The sequence below is a fragment of the Mytilus edulis genome, chromosome 12 (genome assembly GCF_963676685.1).
Source record: "Mytilus edulis chromosome 12, xbMytEdul2.2, whole genome shotgun sequence".
NCBI lineage: Eukaryota > Metazoa > Mollusca > Bivalvia > Mytilida > Mytilidae > Mytilus > Mytilus edulis.
In genome coordinates, this window is record NC_092355.1 from 15,440,123 (window position 1) to 15,464,807 (window position 24,685).

At 31.4% G+C, this 24,685-nt stretch overlaps 1 protein-coding gene across 1 annotated transcript; it reads right to left on the minus strand.

The window, feature by feature from the left end:
• Positions 1-3,156: 3,156 nt before the first annotated feature.
• On the minus strand, positions 3,157-24,386 carry LOC139499219 (uncharacterized). The gene is made up of 10 exons (XM_071287896.1): positions 24,274-24,386; positions 21,619-21,813; positions 18,833-18,930; positions 16,641-16,752; positions 13,796-13,927; positions 11,596-11,781; positions 10,508-10,636; positions 9,437-9,493; positions 6,191-6,266; positions 3,157-5,700 (listed from the first exon to the last, which is right to left on the minus strand). Exons 1-10 carry the CDS (start codon positions 24,344-24,346, stop codon positions 5,217-5,219), a joined length of 1,542 nt encoding a protein of 513 aa, XP_071143997.1. The 5' UTR covers positions 24,347-24,386; the 3' UTR covers positions 3,157-5,216.
• Between the last annotated feature and the right edge of the window lie 299 nt (positions 24,387-24,685).

Genomic DNA, 24,685 nt, shown 5'->3' on the forward strand with positions numbered 1-24,685 from the left:
TTGCCGTGACTCTGTGCTTATGTATACCATCATTCTTTGAACAACAAAATTATTTTATTTATTAATATTACTTTTACTTATGTATCTTGTCATACTTTGACTGATATTAATAACAAAACATCCATGTAATGACAAAACTATTTTATTTATTAATACTACTTTTACTGTGAAGTCTGTTTGTTGTGGTTTACATTTGACGTGACTCTGTACTTATGTATCCCGTCACACTTTGAACCACACAATTATTTTATTTATTATTATTACTTTTACTGTTAAGTCTGTTTTTTGTTATATCTACTTTACGTGACTCTGAATTTATGTATCCCGTCATACTTTGAACGACAACATTATTTTAAGTCTACCTGTGCGAATTTCAAACGAGTTCGTGGTGTAGTGGTTAAGACCGATGGCTACAGTGCTGAAGGTCCCGAGTTCGATTTTCACTCGGGGTGCTAAAAATATCAGTACATCAGAAGGGTACTTTCACCCTTCACACACATCTCTGGTACCCAGACCGGAGTTTAAACTAGAATGGGTACTTTGGGGGCCTCGGTTGGTCAAAGTTGTCCCCCTACTTTGACCTGGATATCAATCTTCTGATATCTCTCTGGTTTGTCTGTTTCCACCGAGTGGCCCGGTGGTTCTCTCCGAGTACTTCGGCTTCCTCCACCATAATAACAAAATTTCCCGGTGTCATACACGCTCCATTGGGCGGTGTTAGGGGGGTTGTTCTGGTGGTGGGATAAAATTGTAAAGGACACATCTCCATTAATCCTTAGGGAGTTGACATGAATCCGCTGTGCGTCTAAATTGTCGCAATCTCGAAGTACATACATACAAACGTGCAATTTTACACCAGTACTTAACACCTTCCATTATTCATGGGTGGATTTTACGTAGATAAATAAAATCGTATAATATAAGCAAAATGAGGATGTTAAATTTGATGTATACATATGCCTTTTTGTGCGTCTTCGTTACATGTGTTGTTTTTATAGTGATTAAGATGATAACACAATGTTGACTGCTGTGCCCTCTTTTTGACATGTTTACCTATTGTGTCTGTTTGTTTTGTTCACGCATCGTTGACAATGTAATGGAATTTGATGCGACTGTCATATAAGTGATAGGTTTAGCTAGCTATATAACCATGTCCAATCCATCATTTTCTACATAAGAAAATGCCTGTATCAAGTCAGGAATATAATTGTTGTTATCCATTCGTTTGATGTGATTGAACTTTTGATTTTGCACTTTGATCTGGAACTTTCCTTTTTGAATTTTCCTCGGAGTTCAGTATTTTGGTGTTTTTACTTTTTTCTATGCATGGGATACAAAAATCCTTCGTATTTCGAATAATTAAAACTTCGGTAAACAGTAAATTTATAAAACTTACCATATAATTGATAGTCATGTCGATACCAAAGTGCTGACGTCTGAGCTGGTTATACCATCGGTGACGAAATTATCACCAAATATGGCATAGATCAAGTGATATATGTAGTTATAAAGGTAATATATTTATAGTTTGATACGCCAGATGCGCGTTCCGTCTACATACATCAAAATATTAAATTAGCAACCGAACAAGTATAAAGTTGAAAGCTTTGCAGTTCTTAATTCCAAATAGTTGAGCCAATTACGGCATACTTTTTGTAAACAGTAAATTTATGAAAAGGACCATATAACACATTTTTGTCGTGATTTTTCATTGTATTGCCTTAAGAAAAGTTTTATAAATCTGGGATGTTTTTTTTTTTTTTTTGGTAAGTTAAAATAAGCAGGCAAGTCCTGGATGTGGAGATTTTCATAAATGAAATATCTGTTTCATATGTAAATTGCGATGTATTGAGAATTTTTTCTTTTGCAAAAAGACAAAAATTAAAAAATTAAAAAAAATTGTCAAGAATCTCAAAATCCATTTTTTTTCTCTTTTTTCGCTATGTCAAATTAAAATAAAGCAACTAATGAATGGTCTGAGAGAAAATTAAAAATAAATCATGCCCGATGTAAAATTCAAGGCCATTCTTATTCTGAAGCCAAGTAAACCGAATTAACGAATAAACGCAGCTTTTCAGTACAGCAGTAGTTGTAACATTTAGTTTGTTACCCCGATTTTTTTTGTCCATGGATTTATGAGTATGAACAGCGGTATACTACTGTTGCCTTTATTTACATAATCTACGAACGCAATAAGATATGATACAAACAATAGTCAATATAAAGCATTAGGCACACGTATACTTTTATCGTGATATGTAATAAGTATAACAGACGGCTTACGTTAAAAGTTGTACTTAGTATAAAAAGCTTTCAAACTATCGACACTATGCTTTGAATTTACTGCATTTAGCGTCAGTATTTGTAATAAAAAGCGGATTTATGATAGATATATTTCGTTTTAGTACACATAGACAGCAGTTGATTTATATTTTGTCAGTGAATACACATACATCTGACCCTTAGACATGATTAATTCTAAAAATTACTATTTGTATTAATTGTTCTTCGGCAAAATAGAAAATCATCAGCATCTAGGAACAAATAAAACAATTACTAGAAAGGCAAAACACATTTGGTTTCTGAATGTAAAGAAAAGATGAAGAGTTGTAGCCAAGGGACAATTCTACTTAAGGAAATTATTAGTTTTGTAGTTTGTGAATAGGACACATTTATCAATTGTTTATTCATAATAGGACGAAATGTTTTCGTGTATACTATCACTGAATTTAAATACTCTTTGTATTTACCTGTAACTATTTGGTCGAAAAGTATTTTATGCCAAGTAACACAAAAATTAACAGATGAATAACCTTTTCATTTGGTTTGAACTTTTTAATGTACCTATCAGTTATTATTTGAAAACAAGATTAATTAAACATGGAGTTCATGAAATAGAATACTGTTCTCTATTGAATATGTTCTCACACGACGGCTAAACTGTTATGGTGTTTATCACATATATTTACACTATATAGGTGCAAGATTTTTCAAATATTTCATCTATACCATTAGCATACAAAATACAAATGATCACGATCAACGTATTACATGTATATTAATTCATATACAGACATTTTTCGACAATATCAAATTGAATTTGTTTATACTTACCATTCAAACACATATCTATCCCAACAATGAATAACTTAATCCACAGTATAAATTTATTCATGTTGATTAACCATTTAAAACATAAAGACACAAGACAAGGAAGTAGATAACAGGTAAACACATCTTTCATAAATCGTCATCAGAGTGTTGATAACACATAATAAAGGTGAAACACTTTTTGGTCGGTTTCTGATGTAAGTTACATCGTTTGTTCACTATAACTACTGTATAACATGATAGTTAATTTGCAATTTATAAGTGATATCACTCAATATTTAAAAGAACATGTGATATGATTGCCAATGAGAAAACTATCCACAATAGACCAAATTACTCAGACATTAAAGGCTGTAGGTCACCGTACGGCCTTCAACAATTATCAAAGACCATATTGCATAGTCAGCTATAAAAGGCACATAAAAAAGAAAAACAAACCCAAATTCCATATTGGTGAAAAAATGACATTAAGTTTGCAAGCTATTTTATCATTTGGATCTCTCAATTAGTGTTTACTGTTAAAATTGTTTGATCACTCATTCCTCGAAGTTCAGTATTTTTGTGATATTACTTTCTACATGTACCTCCCAAAATCTTCATTAGCCTTTGCCTCAATTAAATTTGTTTCCATAGATTTATTCTCTTCCAGTGAACTCTTTTATGGGCTTTTATTTTACAAAGTCCCCAAACTAAAATTTTATATATGAAAAAACTTTGGATTTAGAAACCTTTTATTCTAAGTAAGAAGCATCCATCTGTCATGTAGATAAAAAAAAAAAAGGAAAAACATCGTATTAACGACGATACATATATAATAAGTACGTCTAAACCAGTGACAAGTCATCGACGGATTTCATTTATCGGATCACCAGTCATGGCGATACTATGCTGAAAATATATTATGTATGTATAATTCGTCTAAAAATTAGCCCAAGAACATGAAGAAAGTTAGATCTCAAGTTTTTGTTCTTCCATGGCCGGGATTCGAACTCATATATTTTGGCACCTAATCTAAATATTAGTAACCGCTTTGTAAATTAGTAATATTTGTGTGTCAGGAAGGACTGTATAATACAAATGACTGCTATATTGGAACACAATGAGTACAACATGTTGTTCACATTAAAGTAAAAGATCAGCTTGTTCTTTTTTTGCATGCCAGCATATCTTCTCCGTATTCATTATATTGAAACGTTATCAGTTGTTTAGGATGGTTTGTATAAGAAATTAATTGGATCGCATCATATGACATAAATGATATTTAATGTACTTTTAAATATGTATCGTCTGGGAGTAATATACTGTAAGTATATTATGTCGATTGTTGTGTTGGTAACATAACGTCCAGGGGCAAATATTGCATTCATATTCCGAACACGTGTGTTTTTTTTCGGACGTCCCAGATATCATTTATAATCTGTAAAGAGTAATTTACCGAAATTGACAAAATGGTTCATAATTATACAACACCTATATACCAGCCAATTTGATGATGTCCAGTTGCTGTATTGACTTGCATTGCGATGTTAATTTGACGAATCTAAGACATTTTTAATCGTCCAAGTTGAGATACATAAACGCAATAAAATAATGAAAGGGTACATCCCCATCTAAAAATGGATAATAAACGATAGGAATGAAAAATCATTTCTTTTTACATGTGTTTGAATGAATTAATTCGACATACAATTAAAGTTTTAATGTATTCAAATAGGTAGTATGTTTGTTTTTTTAGAGAACGAAAACACTCAACGGAAGACAGCCTGTTCTAAGTTTTAAAATTAAAACAAAAACAAAACATAAGTGGCCATTAAAAAAAATGATTTACATTGCTTGATAGTCAGTTCAGTATTCCTGATGCCATCTACCGGTAATGAAGCTCATCATTTTCTCTATTAAGGGGGCATATAACTAGTTTTGTTAACAATCCCCTCGTGTATGCGCCACGTCCAACATTTACGAAAAACACAGAACATGATTTTCTTATATGTGCATGATGTGTGTTATTCATTTATTCGATTGGGAATGTTTATGCATGTATAAATAATATAAAACCAAAATAAGATGTTCAGGTTATTTGGTAAATACTAATGGTCCAAATCGTGTTAACAAGTATGATCATACACGTCTTGGTTTGTTCTGTCAATTAACATACTTGGGTCTGAAACGTCATAATCTGAGTATGTTTTCGTATTTGTAAAAGAATGATCGTACGTATTATCTGTTTCTACTCTAGTAGAACTTTTAACAGTGTCATAAGTGGGATCATTACGGTTTCGAACTCCTGCATTGCTGTCGTAGGAATTTTCACTAGCTTTTGGCAGTCGTCGACCAATGTTATGTAAATGATCATACTCTCCATTTGAACTCTCTGCATACGTATTCTCCAAATGTTCGACTTTCTGCACTTGTGCATATGAATCGTTTGTTTTGTTATTTTTCTCAGTAATTTGATTTACCAAACCATAACTTTGATTGAACTGTTGTTGTGTCTGCTGTCTAAGCTTAGTTTTGTCATCATTCACAGATTTCGTGAAAACTACAGTTGTCGTATTTGCTGAATTATTTCTTTTGAAAATTCCAATTCGTCTGCCAAAAAAAAAGATTAGTCCTGTAATTTTTGAGAATATGTATTAACGGTTGTCGTTTGAATATATGCACATTTTATCATTGTTCATTGCTATGCTCTGTGGATATTTTGATCAAATCAGACAAAAATAACAACCTACCTCTGCATTTTAAAACCGAAAAGAACACATTATTTACCTAAATCGTTTTGACGAAAAGCCTGAGTTAATTTTCGGTCATGCACGTGTTTTCAATTTTAAAAGCGATAAACAAAGATTTGGTATTGCTAAATATAGAAGCTTAGTCAGAATAAAATCGAAACTTTACATGTTTTGCGTATGATCTATGAATCTTTTTAAAGTAAATGAAATAAATTTTCATCATTTAGTAGACCAATAAGGTTCATAATAATGAGTCAGAAATGAGGACATTTTATTTTTGGCACACCAATATGTTTAGCTGAAATACTCCACAAAGGTTAATATCAAATAACTGTTTCTTATATATTTACCTGACTTTGCACACAATAACGGAAATAATAACTAGTAAAACAATGGCCGCACTGACAGATCCACCTGCCAGCACCCCTGGAATATGAAATAGTAATGATATAGTATATAAACACATAATACAGATTCCATTAAGCATGTTAAGTAGGATATCTGTGATGTTAACTTAATAATACCAAATAAAAACCGTTTATAAACATAGAAACAAAAAGAAATTGTTGTACTGATAATTTTTGAACGGAAGATGTGGCATTTGTTCTAGAGTAAACAAAACCAATGTGTATGCACCATTTACGATTTATAACAAGTACATATTACCCTATTATTGATGTGCAAAGCGAAAATAATTTGAAGTCTCATCAATTCATTAATGTTTAATAAATTAACAAAAAGCAAACAACAAAACAGCGATCAGTATCTACTGAAAGCTACCATCAAACTAAAACTAAGAAAGGCACCTATTGAAAACCAGAATAGAAAGAGACTAGACACAGCAAGGTTGAAGTCACCAAACGTCAAGAAAGCTTTTTGCTTAGAATTGAAAAATCGGTGTGCTAGAGAAATGGGATAACATCAAAGATATTTATGTAAAGACGGCAGAAAAGACAGTTGGTCACAAGACAAAAAAGAACAAAGATTGGTTAACATCGGAAACATGGCAAAAAATTTAAGAAAGAAAAACTATAAAACTAAAATCAGTAAATGCAAAATTTAAAAGGTTACAAGATCAACTGCAAGTAACATACAGAGCAAAAGATAAAGATGTTAAAAGAAATGCTAGAAAAGATAAAAGACAATATCTGGAGGACCTTGCAAAAGAAGCAGAAAAGGCAGCCGTTCTTGGAGAGTTAAGTACAATTTACAAAATTACCAAACAACTCTGTGGAACATCAAATGCACAGACAGCACAAGTAAACGACAAAAATGGCAAAGCATTGGAAACAGAAAGGGAACAAGCAGATAGGTGGGTCCAACATTTCAAAAAGGTATTAAACTGCCCTGAGCCTGATTTCATAGCTACCCCTGAACCATCAGAAGATTTAAACATCAACTCAGAACCACCAACTATAGATGAAGTAAGAAATGCCATTTATTATTGAAGACGGGGAAGGCACCAGGAATTGATTCCATTCACACAGAGATGTTAAAGGCAGACTTAGAAACATCATCCAAAGTACTCCACAATCTGTTCCGTGTCATCTGGGAAAAGGAGGACATTCCATCAGACTGGAGCAAAGGCCTGATTGTGAAATTACCAAAGAAAGGCAATCTACGCAACTGTGACAACTGGAGAGGGATTACATTACTTTCTGTCCCTAGCAAGGTCTTTTGCAAAATTCTTCAAAAAAGAATTGACAAAATTGTGGATGAAAAGCTTAGAGAAGAACAAGCAGGCTTTAGAGGAGGCAGAGGATGCATTGACCAAATTTTCACTCTAAGAAACATCATCGAGCAATGCATTGAATGGAACACACCACTCTTCATTAATTTAAATGACTTCAAAAAGGCCTTTGACAGTATTCATAGAGAAACTCTTTGGAAAATTGTAAGATCATATGGAATTCCATCTAAGATATTGATGCTAATAAAAGCCTTCTACAACAGCTTTGAATGCAGTGTCATCCTTGATAGCTCCATCTCAGACTCAATTGAAGTAAAATCTGGTGTAAGACAAGGATGTATTATGTCACCAATCCTATTTTTATTGGGATGTGACTGGATACAAAGAAATACAACATCAGACAAGAAAAGGGGTATCCAGTGGACCATGTTTAACCAGCTAGAAGACCTTGCTTTTGCTGATGACATTGCCATATTATCAACAACAAGTGAACACCTCCAAGAGAAGACCAACATACTTACCAACTCTGCAAAGCAAACTGGTCTGAATGTTAATGCCAAGAAGACCAAGGTAATGTAAATAAACACCAGAAATACAACACCAATAACAATCAATGATCTGCCAGTGGACAGTGTGGTAGATTTCACCTATCTTGGAAGCATCATAAGCAAAGATAATGGAACAGGGAAGGATATAAAGGCAAGACTATCTAAGGCACGCGCAACATTTGCTAGACTTCATACAATCTGGAAGTCTAACCAGTACAGTTTAAGGACCAAACTGCGAATTTACAACAGCAATGTAAAATCTGTCCTACTGTATGGTTCGGAAATTTATTGAATGTCTTTCAAAAAGTAGATGCTTTCCATACTAGCTGCCTTAGAAAAATCAACAAAATATTCTGGCAAAATAAGATCAGCAACAAGAGCCTTATGAAGAATGGCAATGCTAAAAGTATAACAGCAGAAATCAAACAACGAAGATTTAGTTGGTTAGGCCATGTACTGAGAATGCCACTACATCGCACACCTAAAACAGCTTTATATTGGACTCCACCAGGAAAAAGGAAACCAGGGAGGCCTAGAATCACCTGGCGAAGAACTGTAACAGCAGAATTAGAAGCAATGGGCTACACCTGGGGCCAAGCCCAGTACATGGCTAAGGACAGAGAGAAGTGGAGGCAGTTTGTTGTGGCCTTATGTCCCACTTAGGATGAAGAGGATAAGTAAGTAAGTAAGTAAACAACACCCACATCTTTCAAATCAGTGCTTTTCTACATCTGGTTAAAATAAAGTTTGCCAAACGTATTAACAGCACTTGCTCGACTTGTGAAATATGTGTTCCTTAAGTCAGGTTATCAAAATTCAATATAATTATATAGATACTATTATATATGTATACACAGATATAAAAAGGAAATGTTGTGCATACCAATGATTAAAATATTACAACCAAGTATAACTTTTGTCTGACATTTTTATCTAACGTCTTTGTCTTCCCACAATGAACATGATGAAGCAGTTGTTTAATCGCGAATCGACGTTCGTAGAACATACAAATTAAATCAGGTCAACAGCTGCTTTAATTGAAAAAGGGATGAAATATTATTGGAGCAACTGTGAAAGCTTTTGAAATACTTAATGGTGTATATTGAATGCATAATACAACACTGACAAAAATACTCAGGCATTAAAAGTGAATTTCTATATCTTTACTTAGCGTCAATATAAACATTTATAGAAGAATCACTATATTAGATAGCAATTCAATGGATCATATAAGATTTGCGTGATTGATCTGTGTAAGATCTCATGCTCGCACACATTATCAGAATCGATTGAATTTCATTTTATTTTGGTCTGCTTATTATTGTAAACCAGTTTGAAAACCATTACCAGAAACATACCATAATGTGATGCTTTTTCTAAGTCTGCATGGTTTTTGTTTCTATTCGTAGTAGAATCTGAAGTATATAAAAAATATATATACTTAGTGCACAGTAATAACACGACTTAGAATCAAACACTGAATGCTCAAACTATTTTGACATATTTCAGATGGAGTGAAATATCTTTGCTGAACGTGTTTTTGTGACACTGTGGATTGACTAACAATCTCAGAGGTATCGTTAGCTTAGTAGGCAGTACTAATGTATTGAAATGTCTAAATCTATATTTGTCTCCATCAAGCAAAACCGATCTTACGAGTATTTGGATATTACGTTAAGTCGATGTTTGTCATATACACACACTCACGGTTCTTCAATCTTTCGATAACCTGTATCTTTGCATTGATTTCATCTAAATGTTATTGATGCCTTTGTACTAAAATTATTGTTTGTTGGATGTGCGATGATATATAGTTTAGTCATTGATACATGATTTGCAGTGGTGTTACTGGCTTTGAACTCTCAGTAATTGTAAGTACACTATGATCTGAACTAATTCGTTTTGTTTTTGCTGTTGTTGGCGTTTATAAATACACTGCAACGTTCGGTTGGTGTTTTCTTAGTTGTTTTTTTGTTTTGTGTCAATCTGATGAATTTAGGTCTTTTCATCAGTTTCATAGTGTATTTGTAAATGAAACTCTGACACCACTGTCACAGGTTAGGGACAGGGTTTTTCGCCAACAAACTAGTTCAATCCAGCCATATTTTATAGTTGTCTGTCCCAAGTTAGGAACCTGCAGTGGTTGTCGTTGGTTCATGTATTTCTTTTTGTAAATGGCATCGTATAAATCAAGTAATTAGTTTTCTCAACTGAAATGTTTTATTTGTTTCATGGTTGGGTCATTTATAAATGCCGTAGGTTATTTTTAACGTAACATAAAGTTTTTTACATCTACCTAATTCAAACAATGGTGGTTAGTTGCCTAATTGGCAATAATTCCATATATCCTTTTTTTATATTAAGTTAAAACAAAAGAAAATAGTTCCAAGTGAAATTATTACCAATGTAAAATACAATAATTTCCTTACCGTTTTTACAAACAAACCATTCTAGTTTTGCAGAGCAATTCTGACGATGCAGATTCAACACATCTTCTCTTTTATCAGACTTTGAAATGTTTGCAGACATACAGAATGTTGGTAGTTCTGTGCCATCGTCTACAAATATGACAAAAACAACATATATTTGATTGGATGCGAATGTAAAGAAAAAACTTGCTAACAATAATATAGATTGACCTTAAATCTAACACAAAAGACGAGTTTATACATTAATAAAAGAAAAAAAAATCGTACTGATATACTTGCTTCTTAACCAACCTATTGTCGTAATTTAGATATTATGAACTATTGTTCGTTCTTTATTGACATTCTGGGTTTATTTAATAACTTTAGTGTTGACAAAAAAAGTCTGCATGAAAATACGCAATTCATTCCGGAGACATATTACTTACTCCTATCCTACAACATTTTTTTAAGATGTATGTATCAAATGCAAACTTTCAAGTTAACTCTTTTAAATTATGATATAATCTACGTCCTCCGGTAATCTCTGCAAGTAGGCCACGACGACAATATCGACGCAGTTTGAACAATACAGATTAGGACTTTCAATTACAGGTAAAAGAAACGGAACTGACTAATCTAAACGAAGCAAATGAAGAAGAAAAATAGCTATTTCTCTAATTCTTACTCGATTTATCCTTTTCTCCGTCTGTTGATTATTTTCATTTAATCAACGTTTGGTTTGTTTAATCTCAGTTCTTTATTTGTCAATTATGACTTCAAACTCTCTTGCTTCTTCTGAATGTGCTATGGTGACGGCAATAAAAAAGACAAACATGCCTGATGACGTCACATAGAAATAACACATCTTATTGTAGATCATTTCAACAGAGGAAATAAGTTTGACCGCTTGGCGAGACTCGCGTTTTAAATTTGAAAATTTTAATGTCTCGAGCGGATGAATATCGTATTACACTCGATGCAGTGGTAGACCCTAGGTGTAAAGACATAAATAAAACGTATATACAAACAACCATTACTTTGAAATACGTGATATTGTTCAAAACAACTAAAGTAGTGTGCATTTTAGTTAAAACTGGACATTGATTTACCTATTGGTCGTTCGACTTCTATTTCTTCTCTAAAGACATTTGTCCAAGCTGTGGATTTTAGGTTTGATGCGAAATAGTCACAGCCACTAGCATTAAGTAATAATTTGTTTTGATTCCAACAATTTGTAAAAGCTTCATTCTGATGAATATTCCAATTTGAAACCAAGGTCAACGGCATTCCATCTTCTGAAATTTAATAAATTCAAAATTGGAATATAATTTAAACAATAATATGCAAGGTCAATATCACAAAAACATCTAAACATTTAGTATGAAAGTCTTATATATCACCTAATGCATAGGACAACACAAGGATTATTACTATCAAATGTGCTGAATATACAAATAATAGATTGATATCAATCAAAGACCATTCTTAAATTCGAATAACATTTAAAACACATTTTTAAAAACTAAAAGATGAACTTGACCAGAGACGATGTTGGTGGTTATAATAATTCCACACGTTGTGAGCATTGTTATTTTTTCAGTTGTTTTCCACGTTGATTGTAATAAAAAAAAATGCAGTACGACAGTAATGGATAAACCATATCAACATGAAATGCATGAATTATTCATAATTATTCAACGCAAACAGTCAACATGTTGGTTTTGTTTATCGTGTTATATGAGAATATTAAAAAGAACATTAACAGTCTCTATTTATTTACAACAAGAACTATCTTTAAAAAAGATATCCGACGTATTTAAATTTGTGTATATGTTTAAAACTATCATTTCGATAACCTTCAGAAGCACAATGACTTAATGATGCAGGTCTTCTTTAATTTTAAAATCTCCATATGAATAACGTTTTCTCTGTTTGTATTCAGTATGCTCGGTCCTCGTATCTTTCTAAAATTCTGTTTACATTCACCAAAAGAAATCTCACATGCGTAGGTGCGTTCTAAAATCCATGTACGTTCGTTAAACAAAATTTACATTACAAATTATATTATTGTCCGGAATAAACAGCTGTCATGGATACCAAGAGCTATTGGAGAAACAATTATTTTAATGAAAATATAAATCTTTGTAAGATCTAGATCAAATATTTATAGTTCTACACTTGCTTTCCATCACGATATAATAAACGAGAAGTTTTTTCAAACACAACCAAATCACCCACCATGACAGCATTTGTCCAATCACAGAAAGGATTTTCGAGCATGCGTATTATGTTGCCATAGTTAAGTGTCCTTAAGTTCAAAGGGCACACACCGAAACTATATCGACTACGTCGATAAAAGTGCCACGCAATATTATCCTAGACAACATGGAGACACTAATTGAAGTATTTAATATGGATAACTGACAATCAACTGTTAAATAATGTTTATAATTGTTTTTAGTTCTCTTGAATTCGAAATTCACAAAATGCACCAATGCAACAAAATCATAAAAGAGAAGACTACTAATCAGTTTGATTTCAAGTCAAACTCCGTTAAAAAATAATGGTGGCAGATACAAAGGCTATAGTCAAACTCAAAAATTGAGCACTAACTAACAACATCACTACAAAACACGTGGCGAATTTCCAGACAAATTGCCATGTACTTTAAATATGCGGCAACGACCAACAATTCCATTCAATATTTTTTGTGTTTAACCTTCTGGCATTCATGTAAATTATATATTATTCAAGAAAAGATAAAAGTAAACGCTTGATTGTATGACAAAAAATCACATACATGTAAGATAAGCTTGCACGTGTGCTGCTTTTCAGTGTTTCAGAAATGTTTCACTTGATGACAACTATACATAGAATAAAGAGGCATGACTGTCGATATGAAGATTATTCAGTATCTTTGTAATTTTACTTTTACCCCTCCAGATACCAAATTAGTAAGTATATATACATCAAAACCTTCCTGCATGAAAACCTACGTTAACGATGTAAACACATTAGAAGACCAACTGCAATTCTATATAAAAAGCAGATAATAGCAAAATATTTGTCTACATCATAATGTGATAATGTTTTTTTTTATCTGTGATGACGTCAAAAAATTAACCGTTTATGTTTTAATAAAAACATCTGATATAATTCAAAATGTGTTTTGAGTTATATTAATCGGGTCAATAACTGTAGAGATGAAAAGGAACCAGTAAGCATTATCCATCATGTGACCCGTAAAACATAAACTGATTTAACATCGCGTGTGCATAGTATTTTGTATCAAACATTTGTATGACTTACCACAAACACCTTTAATACTTGACGTGCCTTCACAGTGTGCTGCAACCAAATTTTTGTCGTGTGGAGGGATGCATACCAATGTCGAGCATAGACCATTTTCGGCTTCATCGATATTTAATTTACCATTATAAACTATAGAAAAATATACAAAATAAAATAAAACTTTAATTTTGGATAACATCAAAGAATTTTACAGATAAATCGACTAGAGGCAACATCAATTTGGCGATGTTGAAATATTCTAAATAGACTATGAGGATAAAAAGCAAGGTAAACATAACTGATGGCATCGCGAGTTAGACCGGGTTCGTCAGAAGGGTTATTGTGTCCTGTAATGCATGCTTTTTCTTCCGATATACAAATGACACTCAGTCAAAATATCAAAGTCAAGAATTAAATATAACATGTAAACTAAACTAAATCAGATGTTAATATTGTTACATAACTTACTTATCTAAAAACAAAACAAAAATATGTCGTTGGTGAGTTGAGATTACCATTATAAACGATCAATAATATATGGTGACTGATAGTTCATAAAAAGAGAAGCGAGAGATACCATTAGCCAAAATTTAAAAGGAAATGACAAAAAAAGGTAAACAATGATATGAAAACACGAAAAATAGAAAACTTTAGAACAAGTCGAGCCCCACCAAAAACCTGGGTGATCTGAGGTGATAAAAAACGGCAAACAGACTATATGAGGTATCTATTTCGGTAGTTTCTTCTCATAACTTTGATGATTTTTTTAGTGTAGAGATGGCAACCGTGTTTGTGATTTTTTTTCTTGTGATCGTGTAGAAGCATCCCGTTATAACATTTTTACACCAATATACAGATGAAGCAGATCGTATATACTGCTTAGAGATTGGAAGGTGACAATTGAAAGCTGAAATCATCACGGATGTCTTAAATTCTCGTTTCAATCATTCATTGAAAGGTGGTAAAATGAGTTAAAGCAATCATCAATATACCCAGAAATGAATATTAAGTGAATTTAAATAAATTTGCAAAAATACGTTTGCTATCAGCAGTCCAGCAGTTTAATGATACCATATTCGTAACACATGCCTTATGACTCGTTTTTGTTTTCTTTACAAATAGAATGGGCTGTTTTAATCGAAGATTTTTCAAGCAAAGTCGTCAGTTATTTTATCTTGTCATGCTATATTAATGATATGTTATTTTCTTCAAATGTAATGTTCGTAAAATGTTAAATAATTCGAAACGCTAACCGTAGAATTGTTTTTATCATGTGTTCTTTTTTAAAATTGATGTAGAAGAACAGGTATTTTCTATAACAAACATTGTGTTAATGAATAAACTCGTTTATTTGCATTCTAAGTAACACATATATGTCAGATTCTACGTTTTATAAGTCACAGTAAATTTTGAATTCTAACACTTTGCAAAATAAATTTGTACACTCTCAGTTTTAATCGAATGTATGGTTGTTCCAGCAGCGCCTGCATACAGAGTATATATCTTCCAATTGATACGACCTTCCCGGGCTTGTATTTCCTATCATGATTTCCTTAATAGAGGATTGCTGCTCACAAGGAAGCTTTTAAACTAATAAATGGCAAATTTTACGAACGCCATCACGAGTTGGTTGACTGTAATGGAATATCCGTTTTATAAAGGATATCGGATATGTTCCTGTTATGGAAACTAAAATTCAATCTCCTTTTTCCCCAAATGTGGCCTACCGAATAAGACTTATTACATTATTTGTACTAACATCAGGAACACGACTGGTGCCAAATGTAGAGCAACATGACGGGTGCCACATGAATAGCAGGGTCTGCTTACCCTCCGGATAATCTGAGATTACCAGTTTTTGGTGGGGTTCGTGTTGATAATTTTTTTTTTATGTTTTGTTTTGTGTACTTTGTGTCATTTTTTTGTAACCATATTTTAGATTTACAAGTTAAATGTTATTTGGTCTTTTGCCTTTCTTTTTGAATCCATCCACTTTTAAATCTAATTTGTATGATTGACATTACAGTCACAATCCTTTTTTAAAGAAAATCATGTGGTTTTTTTTTCGCTTTAAATCAACTTTGCTAGGAATAATTCTCAATTGAAACCATTCGTATCTTTTAATTATTTGACCAATTGATGGAATTAGACTAACAATATATCGGGCCTATGAATAACAAATTTCGCGGAGGATAGACATTGACAATGTTACAGTCATCGGTTAACTTGGCCAGTTTGATTAACTATACATAGGGAGCTAGCAAAAGTGCAGTCAGAATATTTAGGTCTTTTTACTTTTCTGTGATTTACCTCATATGTATACATTATAAAGCCAGGGGACGTTTTGCGTTACGTTGCAAGACACTTGACAAATGAAAATGCAACAGGAAGTGACTCATGTAAACCGGAAATTGCTATGTGTTTTACTCATTTAATGTATATTTTAAAATATATATTTGGAATCAGTATCAAGTAAACTATCAAATGAAACTGGAAGTGACATATTTCAAACCGAAAGTAACAATTGATTTCCTTTATTTAGAAAAAAATGTATAGAACCATTTATTTTGGAAATCAGTATATAATAAGCTATCATTTGACGCTGGATATGATATTCCAAACTGAATTTTCATAGTTTTGTATAAAAATTGATCTTTAAGGATGGAAAAACCTTCAATTGTTTTAATAATACTCGAAATCATTAATATTGTGATCATGAAATTTTACCCGTTCGTCGATTACATATATTGGACATTTTGATGTTTGTGTTAGTAGCATACAGAGGTGGAAATCATTTCAATTAACATGCAACTTTTTTACATTTACGATCTAAACATATAACCATTGGAAAATGTTAACTTACTCTTATATACTAATACTTTTTCAACATTTGAGTTACTGTCTGACAAAATGCTTTCAGTCTCGGTCAACTGTATTTCGTTGTTATCCAAGCAGAAACAAGAACCTGTGTCCTTCTAAAAAGATAAGAAAAAAGATCATTGTCTGCATTGAGTGCTAAACAATATTTACAACTAGATAAATCAAGTTTGTAAATATCAGATAAATTTTTTTTTAAAACAGCTCGGTTTACATTTGGATTGTTTGCGAGGCCCGTTTTAGGTAGTTGTAGTTCCTTCTCTTGAGTATTAATTTATCGTCAACTTTAAAGAAATACATGTGGTTTAACATATCTTTTTACAAAAAATCCATCACAACCCGTCAACCTATATATCAACGCATTTCATATTTAATTACAATTAAATCGATACATTGTAAGAAGATAGTATTGCTAAGAGTAATATAAGGCTTTATAGTCAGTGTGGAATCCTCATCAACAAGATTTAGTAAATAGACATGATAAATATAACTCATATGCAACCTGTTATTGGGCAAAATAAATTAGAGATTATTGAGACAATAATTCCAGATCCATATTCACCTATTGGTACATTTTCGAGTATCCAAACTAAGGTAAGGTTAATAAGATAAACTTATCATTCTCAGAAAAAAATGTGTCGATTTCTTATTCAATGTTCTTTTTTGTTTTTTGTTGTTTTGTTTTTGTTTTGTTCTACGTTCAACAATTTTTGTTTGTTTTGTTTTTATGTCTTTTTTTGTTGTTGGGGGGGGGGGGGGGAGACATTATTTAATATTGTTTTTATTCTTTAAACCTATTGCTCTTGCTTTGTTTTAAACTATCTAAATGTCTTTCGCTTTCGGAACGGCTCAATTCTTCCTAATATTATGTGTTAGTAAGGTTCAAAATGACTTTTTTTAAATTTATTTTCATCACAATGTTGACTACTGTACTCCTTTATTTTAATTATTTCATTTAAGAGAAGATGTTGCATATTTGCAAATGTGACAACTCTCCACAAGAGGCTACAATGACACAGAAATTAACAACTAGTGGTCACCGTACGGTCTACAACAAAGGAAAAGCTTATATCGCATAGTCAGCTATAAGAGGCTCTGAAGTGACAAAATGTAAATCAATATAAACGAGAAAACTAACGGTCTAACTTATGTACAAAACATAAACTAAAAACAAATAGGTAACACATCAACAAACGACAACCACTGAATAACAGGTCCCTGATTTGGGACAGGCACATTCAAACAGAGTGTGGCGGGTTTAACAATGTTAGCGAGATCCCAACCCTCCCAATAACCTTACATTTTGTACGTCTGTGTTTTGTTTGTTTACATATTGTTGACAAATTAATGGAATTTCATACAAGTGTGAGGTTTTGCTAGCTTTAGACCGATGTTTACTCCATCATATTCTACATAATGAAATGCCTGAACCAGATCAAGAATATTGTATATTGTTTAAAATTTGTTATTTTACCTTTTCATGGTGTTTGTATTTTATTTATTTTATAACAAATACACGATAAGTCATGTAATCTGAAATTCATCCGAATGGATATTTGTAATGAGTTCTTTTTATATTACTCTTGATTCGTTGACGCATCCTGTGTGACTCTTGTTGGATTTCAAGCGATACACACTCAGTGTTTGTTCATTTACATTGATGTGTATCTCGTTAATGAATTGAAAATATATTGATCAAAACATCCTTTTTTCATGTCTATTTCTCTGTCCTTTTGTGACATGATTTTGTATATTTTCTTGGTATGGTTTTTTTTTCTTTGTATTTATTAAATGCAATAGATGATTATAAAACCTTATAACTTTTTAGTTGGCGATCATATTCCTTCTGATGGTAACCACATATAAATAAGAACTTCCTCATGTTATTTGCCGAAACTGTATATTCAACGCGTATTATAAAACCATTAAATAGTGAAAGTATACTGACTATGATGTCTTACGTGCTGTGAATACGGATTTGTATTTTGCATTACACACGTTTGTGCTTTCTCACATAATGAACGACGTATTTACACATATACCTGAGCAAAACATAAGCTACACATCCGATTAAAAATATTTATGTATCATTTGTATTATGTTGAGTTTTTACGCATATTTATTGCAGTGTTGTTCAATATGAATAATAAGAGAATAATATTCAGAAACAATATTTACATAATAGCCAAAATATTCAGTTGAACATTCTTTCTGACACAATCCAACTGATTTCTTTGTGAATTCTGTTGATGGTTTGTTGTTGAGTAGAATGTAGCCTGGAAATATATATGGCTTCAGTTACTTTTTAATCATTGCAATGGTTATCAGGCTATGATGCTTCAATATGTTAATATATTATTAAAGTCAAGAAATACAAGTAACGGAGTTTTTCGTACTAGATGAGTATGAATTATATTACAGAGTTCAGATTTCATTCATGGTTCGGCTTTGATAAAGTATGTTCATATCACAACCTTTGCCTAGATTCATGTACATTTCAAAAAGCTAAATCATCGTAATTATTTCGCAGTAAGTTGGACTGGTTATTGTTGTTTTCACCAAAAAAACCCCAAAAAAACAGAAACGAAACGTACGTGTTTGTACATGACTATCTTCAACTGAACATTGAATTATGATTCCCGGTAAAGATTCGTCTCATTCACCGTGCAATACGTTTTTATTTTTATATGTTTAGCTCATTTTTTAAGATCAACATACATTTGACTGTTTATCTGTAGTAGATATGTAATTGTATTGTGTCGGTTATGTTGACTTAAGATGCAGTCCATAAAAGCTGATTGATATTAAGAAGAAACTTATTAAAAAAACAAAGGTTTTGATTTTCACATTAGCTCCGATCGTTCAAATCCTCATGGTTAGTCAAGGTCTCGTCGTAATGTTGTTTGTATCGATACTAACATTGATTTTTGTTATCCATAAATGAAAGCGTAACTTAATAAACGATTACGGATCTACATTGTACCGTTAAATATATTTTGCCATTGCACAAGGTCGTGTTTTCCTAATTCAGTAACCTGTAATTCAGCGGTTCTCGTATGTTGATATTTATCAACATGGTTTCGTTTCTTTGTTTGTACATTAATCCGGCTGTTCGTTTTTAAGTAGAGTAGTCTTTTTCGTTTGTTATGTCGGGGGTCTTTTAACACTTGCTGTATGCATTTTGTTTAAACAATGGCTCAATTTTCATTTCTTTTCCTGATTGTCTTTCCTTCATTGATGTAAGAGATTTGAACATCAGAAAATTAATGTCGCTTTATTTTCGGACAATTATGGAATACACCTTCGGCATATGCATGATATGATTGAACCAAAACAAAATTAAGGGGAAACAAATGTGCTAAATTATTGGTTTGAATGTATGTATATTACCATATCAGACGTTCGAGATTTTGATCCAAAATAAATGTGACTTGCTACATAACAGGACATAATGGATTAAACCTTGATTTATAGCTAGCTAAATATTTCACTTGTATTTTATACGAATAAAGTCATAAAGATATTAAAAACCAATTCTTCAGAGAACAATTGAAGGTCTTTCCACCTCGATAATAAGAATGAAATTTAAAAAACGATGTTAGAAAATGTCACTCCGTGTTGATGTGATGTGGTAAATCAAACTGATATAAAAAAAAATAAGATTAATAGGTTTATGCAGACGATTTAATTGTTTTATAATGAATCAGAAAGAATTTTTAGCAAAGGTCAAAATCTAGAACGTCAAATTGGCCTTTGACCTTCTTAGGTCAGTGATCTCAAATCAAAAGACCCCAGGTCAAACATTTGTATGGTTGTGGAGAAATATTGATTTCAAATACAAAAGTGGAGAAAACTCCTATAAGGGTTAACCAAAACTGTTCGACTTAAATAGACCTGTTGAAGTTGCGCCTTTTTGTAAACAGTTATTTGGCAAACACATCATATCATTTACTGTCACAGTTTCTTTGGAATAACGATAACAAGCAAAATTCAAAATTCAAAATTTATTACATGACTTTGACCTATGACCTTGACCTCAATTTCCTACAAATGGACCAAGGACTTCATATCAAAAGACTGTAGGCCTCTACGACTTATAACGTATGAATTTATCTAACAAATCGCCTATCTTAAATTTTAAAAGGGAAATAACTTCCATAAGATGTCTTCCGATCACTCAAGTCAAAATTAACCAAATCATTCTCAAAAGTAGACGAACAATTTGGTGAAAACAGTTTGCTAAAATCTTTTATACGGTTTAAGAGATATAGCGATAACAAGAAAAAGGGGACGCGGGGAGATAACTCCTATAAGAATAAGTGTTCGGTCACACAGGGTGAGTTTTAAAACCCCCATTACTGTACAACATCATTGACCAAAAATCCAATCGATATGTTGTAAGACAAAAAAGCATCTCAGACAGCAGAAAACAAAAAAATCAGAAGAAAAACAAAAGGTCTTTCCACGAAAAGTGGAAAGACCTAGTTATATAACATTTGTTAAAGAATTACAAAATGGAGATAATCTATTGAATTCAACATTTTTTTATTACAGAAACAAAATTAATAATGACTAAACAAGCATTTCAATTCAAAGTAACAGTCATTATAATATCCATAGAAGTCAGAGCCATATTTAAGAAAATGAAAGTAATCTATTCTTAGAATGTCGATTAATAGATGTTTATATATATTCACTAGTTTAAAACAACAAAATTTCTCTTAACCCTTGGCTGACGAATTGATCATTATATTGTGTATGAATTAAGATGCAGGTGTAATACTATTGTACATATGCTATACAGCCACAACGGTGAACACCATTTTAATGTCCACCATTTGTAAGAGTAAATTTTATGTAGTTCTGTACGAAGCAGTTTTAAAATGTCAATCATCAAATAAATAGCTTACTTTGTCTACACACTTTAGAAACAAAGATACGAATGATGAACTAGGATAACTTACCCCTAGTTTCGATCCATGGAGTCAACTGTGTAAAAATCCCAAGCCCTGTCCAAAATTCTTGGTCATACAATTCTGGCAGTTGAGTCAAAATTAAAGGATCATTTACTAAACCAAATATTCCACACTTAGCTTGTGCATCATGCGCTGTAATTCCAGTTGGATAATTTTGCGGGTGAAGTGCATGGCATACACTATCTAACAAACAATGAATGATACAAATCATATAAGAATATGTTTAATTTACATATTTCCTGTTAAAGTTATTAAACTTTATAACAAATAAATACACAACAATGTGACGTGAATAAGAATATATTGCAATATTTTGTTTGAATATTACATTGATAAAGACAAATATATTCGCGAGGAACTAACTCAGATATAAATAAAAATAAAATGACAATATGATAGTGTATGTCCATCATTATACCCCTGCTGCTTAATTAATACACAAGATATTAATCAAAAACTAGTCACGGATAAAGGTAAATCTTTACTGCATTGAAGTGTTAAAATTATATAACTTACAGGTCATGTGTCTCAGGTAAAATATACATGTATGTGTTTGTGAAATTTAATTACTGTGATTATGACAAGAAAATTCTAAAATAAAATTAAATAATATAACTAGTTGAATAAATAGCTGATTTTTTTTTAATTTGACTCATGAATATTTGTTTTGACATTTTACCTTTTTTATAAATTTAAGTTATTTTTTACATGTATTTTATGGTAGGTAGTGAATAAATGAATATCATCTTCTAATATAATGCAAACTTTCCTAATGCCTGCCTTTTTCTATTGAAAAGTTGTTTCTCAAATTAATTTTCTTAAATCAAAAAGATTTATACAATCATAGTAGATAGACTTATCTGCATTCAATACTGTTTTACAAATGTTAAAGATTGTCTTTAGAACTTGCAATTCCTTATTTCTCTACTGAATAAATATATTCAAAATATTCATTAATTCAAAAAAAATTGATAATATTTGTATTGTCATATATAACATATGGTATTAAGTTTGTGACAAAAAAAACCACACAAACGAAAAAACAATTATAATGCAAAGAATTTACAATTCTATAAGAAATTAAAACACATGGATTTTTTTTAGATTTCTGCTCTCAGTTCTAATAATGACTATTTTATAAGGGAGCCAATATTTTCAACATATTGATGTAATAAAGGTTTAGCATTTCTTTCACTTTTTGTTCTTGGGTAAGAGACAATATTATGAGAAGGTGAACAATTTTCAAATAGATTATCTCAAGTTGTTTTGTTAATTTTACAATTAAGAAAGGAGTGGTCTTCATTGTCCAGCAAGTGGCACAGTTTACATATATTCTATCTTTTCAAGGAATTTTATATTGTCCACTATTTTCTATTTCTAAAATTTTATGACCACTAACTCTCTATGTGACACATTTGAGTATACAGTTTTTACCAAAGTTTTTATTCTTAAATCTATTTTCAAAAATGTTCTTGTATTTTTCTTTAAATTGATTTTTCATCAAGGGTTTTAAAGTCTTAATTTATTCTAGTCCCTGAAATTGTTAACTTTATCTAAAAGGCCTGGGTTTAGGGAAATATTTGCAAATGTATACCTAGAATATGTATCATACCAGTCCAGCACTTCCAACAATATAAATGTACACACAAAAAAAATGATTTAATTAATAGACCATAAAAGTGTAACCATCTATATAAGTGTATTTTGTCAAATTTTGGCTTTTAACTGACAGATATTAGCCAAACTGAAGATGTCATATTTAATAAGTTCACATTTGTTTCAAAAAGGCAAAGCAAAACAGTTTTTTTCTTTAAATATTTTTTTGGAAAATAAGTCTCTTCAACATGTGTAATGATATTTGTAGTTTTCCTGAATAATAATCGATGTTATAAAATATTATTATAAGAGGATTGATATTGTCTGATCATTTTATTTCTTGTTAAGAAACAGGCTTGCTAAAAATTACTTCCTTCATGGTTTCTTTAATGATAATTCATTAAATAATGCAAATAAACAATTAAATACAATGAACTTCATGTACATTATTTTCTTTTTTACTTTAAAAAAAACCGTTTTAAGATCTTTAACAACAATATCAGTATACACATTAGAATGTTTCCGTTTGTTATAAAAAAAAATGTAGTCATGCAGAACGGTTATGGTCAAGTTATCATAGTTCATACTTTTAGATTGTATAAAGTATACATTTTATAAAGGTACAGAGAACAGAAAAAAAAACACTTTTTAACAGTACCACTTTTTAAGTTGTAACAATTATTGTCTTTTAATGTTAGTCTGAACTAATTCTACTAGTTAGAAATAAAAATCCTTTTTATAGTAACTTCATCAATATATTACTATGTATTGAGGTTACAATTGAGTTTACGATAGAAAGCCTTTTCCTTACTTAAATACCTTGCTACCGAATGATTTGTGACATAAGTTTCCATATGGCTAATCTAGCTGCTCATGTTCACATAATAACATACCTAAATACGTTTTATTCGGCTTTTTTTTTTCTATACTTCCTTCTTTTATCCTGTAGAAGATAATGATTATTTACATATTTTCCGTTAGACGCTTATCTATATTTCAAAGGACAAGAAATATAATTTTCATTTCTAGTTTTTAATAAAATCTTACCTTTTATCAGCAATACCAAAAGAAAAGCCAATATCTTTGAACATATTAATTGCAATACCCCTTTGTTTGTCATTTTATGTGAATGTTTATATAGTCAGGAAGTTAAGATTTTTATCGGTAATTTGTGTGTAGTTACGTGTGTATTTGTTCTTTTGTATTAGCTTCAATAAAATGTTGTAAACACTTCCTGATATAAATTTGATAAGATGACGACTATTTGTCGTTAACATAAATATTTCTTCGTTTAAAAGATATTTTCATAAGTTTATAAAATTTGGAAAGTGTTTTTGAATGTCATACATAACTACTCATTTAATTGATCTATTTAATTAAATGCATAGATATTCAAAGGTACACAGTGTCAATTAGTGCTAGAAAGTGTATAGACACCTGTGTAACAAAATTCAGTTAT

Coding starts and splice junctions, on each gene's coding strand:
- LOC139499219 (XM_071287896.1), bottom strand. CDS start 24,346: ATGACAAACAAAGGGGTATTGCAATTAATATGTTCAAAGATATTGGCT. Junction 11,782..13,795: donor AAGTATTAAAGGTGTTTGTG/GTAAGTCATACA, acceptor ATTAAATTTCAG/AAGATGGAATGCCGTTGACC. Junction 6,267..9,436: donor AGAAAAAGCATCACATTATG/GTATGTTTCTGG, acceptor TTCATATTCCAG/GGGTGCTGGCAGGTGGATCT.